This window comes from Notolepis coatsorum (assembly GCF_963971535.1).
Source record: "Notolepis coatsorum genome assembly, chromosome: 8".
Taxonomy (NCBI): Eukaryota; Metazoa; Chordata; class Actinopteri; order Aulopiformes; family Paralepididae; genus Notolepis; species Notolepis coatsorum.
The window spans coordinates 82794175-82806978 of NC_140172.1; the positions used below are offsets into that span (position 1 = coordinate 82794175).

At 41.5% G+C, this 12804-nt stretch overlaps 1 protein-coding gene across 1 annotated transcript in view; it reads right to left on the reverse strand.

The window, feature by feature from the left end:
- Positions 1 to 12804, reverse strand: part of LOC311233838 (solute carrier organic anion transporter family member 5A1-like) — a 131206-nt gene that overhangs the window by 39846 nt on the left and 78556 nt on the right. The window contains exons 4-5 of the mRNA XM_084320877.1: positions 11965 to 12129; positions 308 to 506 (exon numbers count right to left, since the gene is read on the reverse strand). Of these exons, the coding sequence (XP_084177003.1) occupies positions 308 to 506; positions 11965 to 12129 (364 nt within the window). The remainder of the gene's footprint in view (positions 1 to 307; positions 507 to 11964; positions 12130 to 12804) is intronic.

The window sequence follows — 12804 nt, forward strand, 5'->3', positions numbered from 1 at the left end:
ACACCGGGCGATGGTGCGGCCAGGCCCGGCGATGGTTTGCTGGTTGGGGCGCTCATGGATCTGGTTTCCACCACCGACATCGCAGAAAGTCGAAAAAAGTCGACGACAGTATTTGAAACACGACAACTTAGCAAGCAGACAAAAAACTAATAAAAATAAAATAAAGACTAATGGGGAGAAACGTATATTCTGCACGGTAGAAGGGAGCTCATGTGAAACACGTCTACTCCATGATCGCTCAGCTCCGCCCCCCTAGTGTAAGGTATGTTGATGCTCACCCAGTAGTGTAAGGTATGTTGATACTCACCCAGTAGTGTAAGGTATGTTGATGCCTCCCAGGGTGATACTGTCGCAGCCCACGATGAAGAGTGTGGAGAAGCAGAGGAGGGACACGCCGCTGCAGATCATGGCCAGCTTGGCCGACTCCCTGGCGCCCAGCTTCAGCTTCTTGATGATGTAGCCCCCCAGCACAATGCCTACACCGGCACTGGGCACAATGATCAACCCTAGGTGAAGGGAAGAAGGGGGGGGGGGTTACTGGTGAATGATTAGAGACCGCCCCTGTAGGTTACAGGTTTGATTCCTGCATGTTTTCGATCTTTGTCCAATGAAGTGTCCCATTTCTCCCCTTGGCCCTACGCCTCTGTTTTGCGCATTCCCGCGAAGTGTAGGGTTGTCCCATTTCACTTTGGATCAAGGGGTAGTGACGTTTCAGCCCTCTAGATGCCCCTACAAACGGAGTGTGCCAAGATGCAGGCTCGATAACAAGGGCAAGATGATATTTCCCAGAATGCACTGCAAACCTTTCGCACATTTTTCAAAGAAGAAAATGGCGGAGAGCGGTTCCAGTAATTTATACAAATGTAACATTGATTTCTCCGTAACGAATCATTAAAAAAATATAGTCAACTGGAATATGTTAGTTGTTTACACATATGTTGGATTATGTAGTTGGTTTGTCATGACAAACTAATAAAAAATCGCTAATTTAACCTGTCTGAACCTTTCACCACAGTCAGTACATCCTATGGTTTAAGATTAATAACACAATTCATATCCAAGACAGCAGATGAAATCCAATATGGCTGGCATAACAATGTTTTTAAATAAATTTTTTAAATAAAAATGAGATATTTTCGTTTTCTAAGAAGATATATTACTCAGAATAATTTTTTTGCCAAACCACTGCTGCCTGGGCGCAGTGATCTCCTCACCTTAAAAGCCCAGTTTTTCAAAAAACAACAGGGCTTTTGAGGTGATGAAATCACTGCGCCCAGGCAGCAGTAGTTCAGCAAAAATTATTTCTGCTTAGAAAATGTCAAAAAGATTTAAGTATTTCTCCACGTGGTAAATACACAGGTCACAACATGTTTACATGTTCTATCCAAGCTCCCGGAGGGTCATCAAAGAGAAGCCGCCTATTCTCAGTCCTTGCCCCACAATGGTGGAATGAACTACCCATCCCAGTTAGGACAGCCGAATCCCGTCCAATCTTTCGCCGTCGACTAAAGACTCACTTCTTCAACCATTATCTGAAATGATAAAAAAAAAAAAAAAAAAAAAAAATCTAACCCCGACTAACCTTACTGTCATGCACTTGTCCTAATAAACTAACCTACACTGTAACACTCAACACTTTGATGAACATTGTTACTCAGCTGATAGAGTTATACCCTTCTTGCTGTCTTGTCGCACAGAACTTGTAAGTCGCTTTGGATAAAAGCGTCAGCTAAATGACTAAATGTAAATGTAAATGTAAATGTTTACAGGAACGTTTTGGAGTGTATTTTGTGACTGTTGGGAACTAGGCTACACTGGCACACTGACGCTAAGCTAGGCTAATGGTGCGGCTGTTCCCTAAGCCTAATGCATGCACAGAGAAGAAAATGTAATGCATCTGCTCGTCTAACTCCAGGGTAGATGGCAAATAAGCTAATTTCCCAAAAAGTTGGCATGTTCCTTTAACTGTACAGGATGCAGGCGTGGCTCGTCACCCTCACATCCCCAATAACCAATGGGACGGAGATAAATCATGACCCGATTGATGGATGTTGATAGGAGTTGGGGTTATTGTTACAAAATGGCTTTCTCATGCATGGCAATAACTTCTTCTGATTCCGATTCAACTGAACGGGAAAGTGCATGATTAAACGGACCTACAATACCTGATGAGTATTCATCATACCAAACTCAAATAAACGCACAGACTTTTACCTCACGGGTCCAGAAATACTGTACCACACATCTATCATCAACAGCTAAAGAGGAGTACTACAAGCATACCAAGATAAGCATAATCTCGACTGGAGGACCCTTGCGTTCCCTTTTAAGCATCTTGACCCATCAAAGACGCCTCTGCAACAGCTCAGAGTGGTTTCTCTTATCTTTGAGATATTACAATCGCTCCTCCTATCTACAGTATGTATGCGTCTGCTCTGTGTCCCAGCTGCCCCGGTCATTTAAAGACTAGTCAGTTTGCATTATGAATGGCTGCTGACTCACAGCTGCATCACTGTCTGTCTGAAAGCCTTGCAAAAAAAAGGGCTTCTTTCATTGGAATTTTTAACTGAAGGTATATAATGTTGACATTCAATTACCCAAAATGTTAGAAGTATTTAATTGTCATGCAGATTAACACACGTGTGAGATGGGCGACCCACAGGAACACACAAACACATGCACTGATGAAATGTCTGTCTACACTTGACCCATCCCGTCATCCCCCCCCAAGGGCAGCCGGGAGCAGACATGGGCTGCGGCGGCCGGGGACCAATCCAAGTGCTCCTGTCCGTCTTCGTCAGGGACAGCGTTAGCAATCTGTTCTGCATGTCTTTCCATTGGGTTTATCTTATCGGGAGGGGAGAACATGCAAACTCCACACAGAAAGGCCCGGGAGACACCCCACCTTATAGGGAGGTGTAGTCTGACGTCACTTTGGACCGCCCGCGAGGTCCACCCGTATAGGGATTTATCATTGGGAAAATGGATTATCGGCTATTGTAACAATTCTGCCTCATGAACATTGGCAAGCTTTCCATTTTTGCACAAAATGAGTTCCCTTCTATCACTAACATTGTTTAACCCTTTGAGGCCCAAGGGGCTTTTTGCACCCGTGGGCGGAGAACAAAGGGATTTAGAATGTCTTCCAAATGCTCAGTAAGTTGCGCTTTTCAGAAATCGGTAGAAATAGAAAAATGCCAATTTCTAGTGCTTTGAGATGTAATCTATATGTCTCCTTACTTGCTAAACGTAATACGACTTGTAAATATGTTTAATTCTTGCTAGATGGTATGAATTATGAATGATATGAATTATCTCCGTTTGCCAGAGAACGCGCATGCACACACAAGAGCAGCGTGTGGCGCTGTGAAAAGGTGAAAAGGTGAGAGGTATCAGCCTACCCCCCATCCAAATTCTAAACAACAGATTGGCTTTTCTGTTCTGCTTTTTTTTTCTTTTTATGGAGCATATGAGCAAATTCAGTAACTTTCTGAACTTGTAAGTCGCTTTGGATAAAAGCGTCAGCTAAATGACTAAATGTAAATGTACATGTACATATCCATTATTAAAACTAACAGCCTGAAAAAACAATTCAGCTTATTCAATTGTTGTAGAATGGCTATAGCCAATTTTACACACTGCTTAGCCTATATTTCTGACAACGTGATTGGTTCAGATGCATCAAACCTGCCAGCTCTGTAACAACTCATCTCGAGTCTGCGAGCAGCGGTTCCAATAGTCGTGTATTATACAGGCTGTATATACCCACGTTGCGCTAAAACATTAACTACTGTAAAGTTATCGGCTAACTGAGTATTCCAGCTAAGCAGTCTCTCTCTCTCTCTCTCTCTCTCTCTCTCTCTCTCTCCCTCCCTCCCTCTCCCATGCAGAGTTTGGGCTTTTCCTTTGTACCCTGAGAATTGTTTTGCAGAACTCTACATGCAGGATCTCAATTGGATTTTTGTCCCATTTTGCCCAATCCGTTACTAATAAAGGGCCCCATACCTCACTGCCGTACAGTGCAATCGATTCTATTTTTGCCTTCTCCTTGAGTTCCTTTACAGCTGAACAGAAATGTCCAGTGGAACTGATTTGTAAACCTAGATAACCTAATATTAGTAACAGTGTTTCCCACAGGATTTTGTGAGACTGTGGTGGGTGAACCTCGGCCCCTCTAGGGGGGTCTATTTTCATCCGTCTATATCTCTGTATCTCTCGCTTTCATTTTTTTTTTGTTATCACATTTTTTTAATTTTCAAACATGAAACACAGTTCACAACATAATAACAATAATACAATACATACAATAATAATAATAATAATACATAAAAAGACACCAAAAACATCGACTCAACACTACAATGACTAGACAATAAATAAAACAGATTGTACGATTAACACCCTAAGCCATAGCCATTGGATAGATCCTGAAAAGATCGGAGACCAGTCATAGAAGATATCCCCCAATGTATGGATGCCTTTCCCTTCCCACCTAGGGTATCTAATGGGTTGTTGTCCAATAAGGAGTAAATTGTTATTGAATAGGGGGGAATGCGTGTGCCATTGATGGCGGTTAGTGCGCGCTTTCTGTCACGCCAAATCTGGATCACATGTGTGATAAGAGGGCCAAATCGCAATTTGCATTGCTTAATTGAAATGTTGGTATACACAATATCTTGAAGTCTAGGTGGGGACACCATCTTCTCCGCCAATGGTCGCCAGAACACGGCTGCTTGAGCGTCAAACCAAGTGATGAGGTCTCAAAGAGTAAGCTTGAAAATAATATTTGAAGTCTGGAAATGCTAAACCCCTGTCGAGTTTACTCCTCTGTGCAGTAGATCTCTTTAAGCGTGGGCGTGTGTTGTTCCAGACGAATTTATATGCAGCAGAGTGCAGTTTTTGCCAGTAACCAAGAGGAGGAGATAACGGTAGCATGGAGCTGATGAAGTTAATTCTGGGTAAAACAGTCATCTTAATTATTGAGGCACGGGCCTGTAATGAGTTTTTTTATTTGGACCACCTGTTAAAATCATTCGTAATCCCGTCACCCAAGCTGGAGTAGTTATACTTTACTGTCTGGTTAATAGTGGGGAATATTTCAATCCCAAGACACTTAAAGTGCTCTACCATGAGTATGTTTGCTGGGAGGATGGTTGCCTTCGCAGTCTCATTGAGTGGAAGGAAGGCTGATTTTGGCCAGTTGATCTTAAAGCCGGATAGACTGCCAAAATCATCTATTACTTGGAGAAGATGAGGTAGAGCAGTGGTTCCCAAACTGTGGTGCGCGCACCCCTTGTGGTGCGCGAGCGCCCTCTAGGTGGTGCGTGACATGAAAAGGCTAATGGTGGTAAATAAAATATTTTTTTTCTTTATTTTTTTTATTTTTTAACAATACAATTTCATAAAAATCTTAGTCAAACCTTTAGTATTATGGATATTAAACATGCTGGCAGAGTACATGCATCCATGTTGTCGTGAACATTTTAATTAAATAAAGAAATTCCCTATCCATAGTCGCCGTGGGAAGAGATAAAATAAAAAATAAAATCTGTGCACGGAGACCAGCAACAATTTTTTCTAACAGAAACCCATTGGGGGGTGCGTCAGCTAGGTCGGGAGGTGACAGGGGGTGCACGGCCAAAAAAGTTTGGGAACCGCTGAGGTAGAGAGACGGCAGGGTTCTGCATGAATAGGAGTACATCATCTGCGTATAAGATGATATGGTGATGTGTGCCCTTAATTGAAACAGGGGATATAATCTGGGATTGTCTTATGTACTGAGCTAGAGTTTCGAGCGACAAAGCAAAGAGTCCGGGACTAAGAGGACAACCCTGTCTAGAAGAGCGTGAGACAGAGAAGAGTGGCGAGCAGAGTTGACCTGTTAAGATCATGGCCGTTCTCTGTAGAGAACTTTGATCATGTGAATGAACCCCTCACCTAACCCCATCCTTCTAAGGACTGCCCACAAATAAGACCACTCCAATCTGTCAAAGGCCTTCATCGTGTCTAAGGACATGACAGCCGTAGGGGTTGCGACATCCTTGCTGGCATCAATCACGTGTAGTAACCGTCTGATATTATCCGTGACCAGTCGGCCTCTTATAAAGCCAGTCTGATCGGGGTTAACCAGAGATGTCATATGCTTTTGAAGTCGGATGGCTAGCACCTTAGCATATAGCTTGAGATCGGCTCAGAGGAGACTTAAGAGTCTATAGCTGCCACATTCGGTGGGATCCTTATCTTTCTTGAGTAGGACAGATATAAGTGCCATATTGACATCCCTGGAAAAATTGCCCTCTTTGACTGAGTGTAAAATCATTGAGTAATAAGGGACAGAGTACATCCCAGAACGCAATATAGAGTTCCGGTGGAATGCCGTCCCAACCAGGAGCCTTGCCCCGCTGCATGTCGGCAATCACCTCCCTGAGCTCATCTAGTGTGATAGGTTCAGCTAACCGTTTAGCGTCATCCTCTGAGATTTGTGGTAAGTTAATTTGACTAAGATAGTTGTCCAGCTTGGTATGATCATAGACCACTTCTGACTCGTACAGGTTGGAATAAAACGAGCGAAATGTATCGTTGATTTTGTTGGGGTTGGTGGTTATCTCCCCCTGTTGGTTCTTAATGGCAGGGATATCCGCAAATTGTTCACTGGCCCGTATCTTCATAGCTAGTAGGTGACTAGGTCTAGAGCCATGAAAGTAGTAGTGTTGTCTTGTTCTGTGCATTTGAAATTCAGACTGTTGTCTTAAAATAGAGTTAATCTCCTTTTTCACCACCTTAATTTGGAGCTCCAGTCGGCTAGAGCAGGGGTTCCCAAACTTTTCAGGCCAGGACCCAGAAAATAAGGCGTCAGAGAGCCGCGGCCCAATGCACATCGTCAGGCTTTTTTATTTTTTATTTTTTGCCAGGCGACCGATTTTTTAAGCCAAATATCACTTCAATCCTATTAAGTTAGTTCAAGTTAGTTATTCATTTATATGTGCTATTTATGAGAGGGCTAACTTGTTGCAAAATAATAATGATAATAATAATAGTCTCATTAAAATACTATTGTTGCTTCGGTTGTTTTCAGCGTTTTATGTGCATAATCTGTTATTTAGTTTGAAATGTTTGTTGAAATAAGTAGACTTTTCGTTTTTGTTTATTTATTAAGTTAATATAAAACCATATAGTCACATTTTAGAATACAATAGAATAGAATTTTAGAATACAACTAGAAACACTGTCCTGGCCTGCTTCTAAGTTCAGTGGCCTGACAAAAAAATAATAAAAAATGTAAATCATCCCGCGGCCCACCCATGGCTGCTCGCAGCCCACCTTTGGGTCGCGACCCCGACTTTGGGAACCACTGGGCTAGAGTAGCTGTGCTGCATAGAAGACATCATTGTTTTATGAAGCTCTTCCAATTCTACCAACTTGGAGAGACGACCCTTGCGGAGATTGGAAGCAAATAGAGTGGTGTTACTTCTAATAAACCCCTTAACACTTTAACTGCCGAAGGTTAAATTCATGATATACCATCCCTTGCCAGCTCTATTTGTCTATGGAGAAGTTCCCCTTCTTTGCAGGGCTATAACTTTTTAAATTCTATTGCTAGATTGCCATTATTAGGGCCCATTCAATGTCCTATATGTATTGTTCAGGGTGTATGAACGTTAAACTTTTTCATTCACATATTCATACTAAAATATGATCTAAAGTATAAGTATGTTTTCATATCTTTCTGCAGCTTTCTCCAGAAAGTGATTTATAGCCCCAAATGCATTATATTGATGATCAAATACAGTTTGGTAGCGATCGGTGCCAGATGAAAAATTTCAAATGGACGTGCTTCTAGAAGTTTCTACGTATCATCTGATGATGACCGGATGGGCGGGGGATCGTTTATAATTCCGTGGGCAACGTTATACCATTCATCTAATGTGGGTCAAATGTTCATCATAGCAGTTAGTGTCGAACACGGTAATACTACACGCTAAAACTCACCCCAGTCTCCACGGGCCGTTGGGCGATCAGCGTGGGGTAGACAGTTTTCCATTATGGGATGTCGAAATACCCGGTCCATTTCCAGGTTGTATAATAGTATATACGTCCAAATAACGTTGTTTATTGAGTTAGGGCGAGCGATCTATTATCGAGTGTTTCAAGATGGAGTCGCGGGAGCTATAGAGAGTGGCCGGAAGTAATATGGGTGATCACCACTTCATCCACATGACTTCCTGTTTGGCGCTTCTGCCGATCGGCCACCAGATGGCGCTCTTGAACCGCTAGAGGATTGAGAGGAGCTCAGAACTGTGTGTGAAGGCTGCAGAGGGGAAATATGATTCCGATTAGGGCTGCAACTAATGACTAATTTGGTAGTCGACTAATCTGCAGATTATTTTTTCGATTAGTCGACTAATCGAAAACCAATGTAAACAACAACACATTTTTTTTTTTTTTTTTTTTTTTTTTTTTAATTGCCTATCTTTGTGAAAGTGGCTTCTCAGCTCTGGTCCAGCTGAAGACAGAGCAGAGGAACAGATTGGACATTGAGCATGACCTCAGAGTTGCTTGTCTACCATCACCCCAGACTTTGAGACTCAACATCATAACATGATGATCCCATAGCAAATTAAAATAATGACTCATGAAACATTTGAATTTGGATCTTTAAGCCACTTTAAATGAAAATTTATTTGAAGAACAATACAGCAATCACTCATAACAAGATAAATAAATTAAATAATACAAATTAAAGTGGAAGTGTACTTTAAATAACTTTTGTTTGCTGTGTGTGAGAGGAGTCCGTGTGTGTGTGTATGTGTGTGTGTCTTACTCTGATCGCTGTGTGAGTGAGAGGAGTGTGTGTACTGTGTAATTTGTGTGTGTGTCTTACTCTGATCGCTGTGTGAGTGAGAGGTGTGTACTGTGTAATTTGTGTATGTGTGTGTGTCTTACTCTGATCGCTGTGTGTGAGTGAGAGGAGTGTGAATGTGTGTGTGTCTCAGCGTTTCCGTTAGCCGGTAATTACCGGTATTTGACCGGCAAAATCTGTTGAAGTCCGACATATTTAATCTCTCCGGTCTTAATGTCCGGTGAAAATAATTCCCTGAGTCTAAGCACAATTTGATTATTTGAATTGTATTAAAATAGGCTAAAATTAAATAGCATATGCGATGAACGAAACGATCATTACATTTGTTTCCTCGTTGCTTCTAATAATGACAACGACGTTGTCAGCGAGAGCTTAGTGCTGGGTGTGCGAACTTTTGTGAAGCTGCAGAGCCGGAGCAGCAGCAGCACAATGCAGTATTCCAGCAGTACTCCAATTCAGCCATTTTAAATTCAATGTTGGGTGGGGGGCGCTGCTGTGCGGTCCCCAGAAAAGAGCCAATAACAGCTGAATCAGCTGCTCTGCAGCACCATACTCTTTGCAAATAAGTCGTTGCGAGGTGGAGAGAGTCGTCACGCAAACCCACGATAATGTTGCCGTCTCTCTCTGCCAAATTTCTCAGTTCTTCGCTTGATATAATTAATACAAATGTCCAATATAACGGAATTCGTTAGCTCATAAAAATGTGATTATAACAGACTGTTGTTTATTAATGTCGGGCGACTGCCCACAGACACCTATTTAAAGTCGGCAGCAGCACGAGTCTCGGGACTTATTTTATTTGGAATATAATGACTTTATACGCAAAAGTAGCCTAGTTTTAAAGGGGAACTATCTTATAAATGGCCTTTTTGAGTGTTTAGCATTGTTTCCTAGCTATGTGAACTTATATGAATATGATCTATGTCTCAAAATTCTCATATTGGCGCATTCTTCCAATTCTCCTCTCACAATATTCACCCTCACTGAACTGAGTCGTTTGAAAATGTGCCTATATGTGATGTCATATAGTCACTGCTGCATGTTAATGTTCAGGCGACGACGACGCTCCGCAGTGGTTTAGGTGGCACCTGCAGCCCAGGCTCAAAACAGCTCGAGATCTTGAGGTAGAAAAATGCTGTTTTTGAGGACTTGATTAGAAATACAAAACAATGAATAAAAAAAAAAATATATTACAGAGGTGTTCCATAGACTCACAGGAATTGTGTAAAAGTGCCCAAATAGTGAAAGAAATAGTAAAATAGTTCCCCTTTAAGTAAAAATATTATAAATCTACATGCCTTGATGATGTCATTCTTTTGTTTTGTTGTCATTCTTTTGCCTATCAATTGTTTTTAAGCTCAATAAACTCTGACCGGAATTTCTGTCATTTGACCGGTAGATTGAAATCTACCGGACACTGAGGCCGGCAACAATTTTTTCTAACGGAAACCCTGGTGTGTCTTACTCTGATCGCTGTGTGTGAGAGAGAGGAGTGTGAATGTGTGTGCGTCTTACTCTGATCGCTGTGTGTGAGTGAGAGGAGTGTGTATGTGTGTGTGTCTTACTCTGATCGCTGTGTGTGAGTGAGAGGAGTGTGTATGTGTGTGTCTTACTCTGATCGCTGTGTGTGAGTGAGAGGAGTGCGTGTGTAATGTATTGTGTGTCTAGTCTGATCATCATCTCCTGCAGGGGAACAATGTTTTCAATGTCCAAAATTTGCTATGGGATCATCATGTTATGATGTTGTCTGGAACCCTGAGAAGCCACTCTCACAAAGATAGGTAGTGCAAAAAAAAAAAAAAAAAATTAAATAATTTTTTTTTAATGACTAATCGACGCAACAATTTCTCGTCAACGATTTTTTATAATCGACGTTGTCGATTATGTCGACTAATCGTTGCAGCCCTAATTCCGATCACAGATTTTTGAAATATTGATATCAGACGACGTCCTAGGCAACTTGAGCATGGCTAGGAAAGACGCCTAAACACGTTTTCGGCACTTAAAGTGTTAATTTAACCGAATTCCATAAAATTCTGGGGTCCTGTACCGATCCAGCATTAAACTGCAAGAATTCAATGAGCTTCTCCTTAAAGGAAAACTCCAACATTTTGGGAAATTAGCTTATTTAACATCTTCCCTGGAGTTAGACAAGAAGATACATACCTTTTTTGTCTCTGTGCATGCATTAGGCTTAGGGAACAGCCGCTCCGTTAGCGTAGCTTAGCTTCATCACTGGAAGTGGGGCAGAGTTAGAGCCCGACGTTCCCTACAGTGCCCTACAGTCACGAAATACACTTCAAAACGTTCCTGTAAACATGTTGTGACCTGTGTATTTACCACATGGAGAAATAAAAAATTATTGAATTCGACGATTCTTTTTCTTACGATTAATTGCGAATATTTTCATGTTGAGCTGTATAGATTGTGGATGAATACGCACAGAAAGGTACACCGTGCAAATGTTCATGCTTTATTTGTTTTAAACGAGACGATTTAGAAATGGGCAATGGGGAAATACGTTGCAATTTTGCGAGGTGGACCGGCTGGAAACCGCAATGACGTAACCACTACACCTCCCTATAATGAGCTGGAGGGGCTCCCAGTTTGTGAATGAGTAACGTACGTTCATTCTGGGGTTCGCAGCTGTGATCATTTGGCAAGTTAAGACAACCTCTCCAAATATTGTATGCTCACACAAAGGTAATGTATGATGGTGACTTTACACTGCACCAGAAATAAAGGGAGATAGATATTGATAGATATCGGAGGTAGATATGGGAGATAGGTATTGATAGATATGGGAGATAGGTATTGATATACAATGGGGGAAATAAGTATTGAACAGTCTGGTGCAAATTTCGCTTGAATACGCTCATTGGAAATACATTTACTGAACAAAATGTTGATGTGTTCAATACTTATTTCTCCCATTGTATATGAGAGATACATATTGAAATATATGGGAGATACATGTATATATTGATAGATATGGGAGATACATATTGAAAGATATGGGAGATAGGTATTTATAGATATGGGAGATACATAGTGAAAGATATGAGAGATATGTATTGATATATACAAGAGATTATCCTCCTCACCGGTGTAGATGCTGGCGCTGGAGGCCGGGATGCCAAACTGGGACTCGATGAACTTGGGGATGAAGGTGATGAAGGCAGTGACGATGGCACTCTCAGCTGTGTATGACAGACTGACAAACAGGAAGGTCACGTTGCTCAGGATCCTAACTGCTGCCTTCGGCAGGTCTGGAGACAGGAGAAAGAGAGAGCGAGAGAGAGAGAGACAAAGAGCATTCAAAGATGTCAAATGCACCATGGAGAGAGCAGAGTATTTCTTGCTGGACCGTGCTGCATAGTTGTGCAATTCGGCAGAGGTCAGTATAACTGAAAGTCCCGGACTGTAGTGTACTCAAATATGTCAAAGATGTTCAATATTAACCTCTTAAGCCCGATCAGCCCGTTAATGGGCTGAGATTTATTTCACGTCACAAATAGATCAATACAGTCCGTATTAAGTGATGTTGTGTTTCTTTTTCAAATGTAGCCAAGAGTAAAGACCCTAACCCTATCAAAACAGCAGTCAAGGTGTATATTTTCAGCATTACGTTTGTTTAGCAATGATTTTAAGTAGGGATGTTCGATATTGGCTTTTTTACCGATCCCGATATACCGATATTGTCCAACTCTTAATTTACGATACCGATATCAACCGATACCGATATATGCAGGGTTTCCCCCCCCCCCCCAAAAACGGAATAATTTCAGGTAATTAACATTACATATATCTTGTTGTGGAATTAACACAACATTATGCATACTTTTGACAATAAATAAAATCAGAATTAGTTCTTACTTGCTTGCCTGGGTAAATAAAGGTTAAATAAATGTAAAATAAAAATAAAATAAAAAGATTCTTTTTTT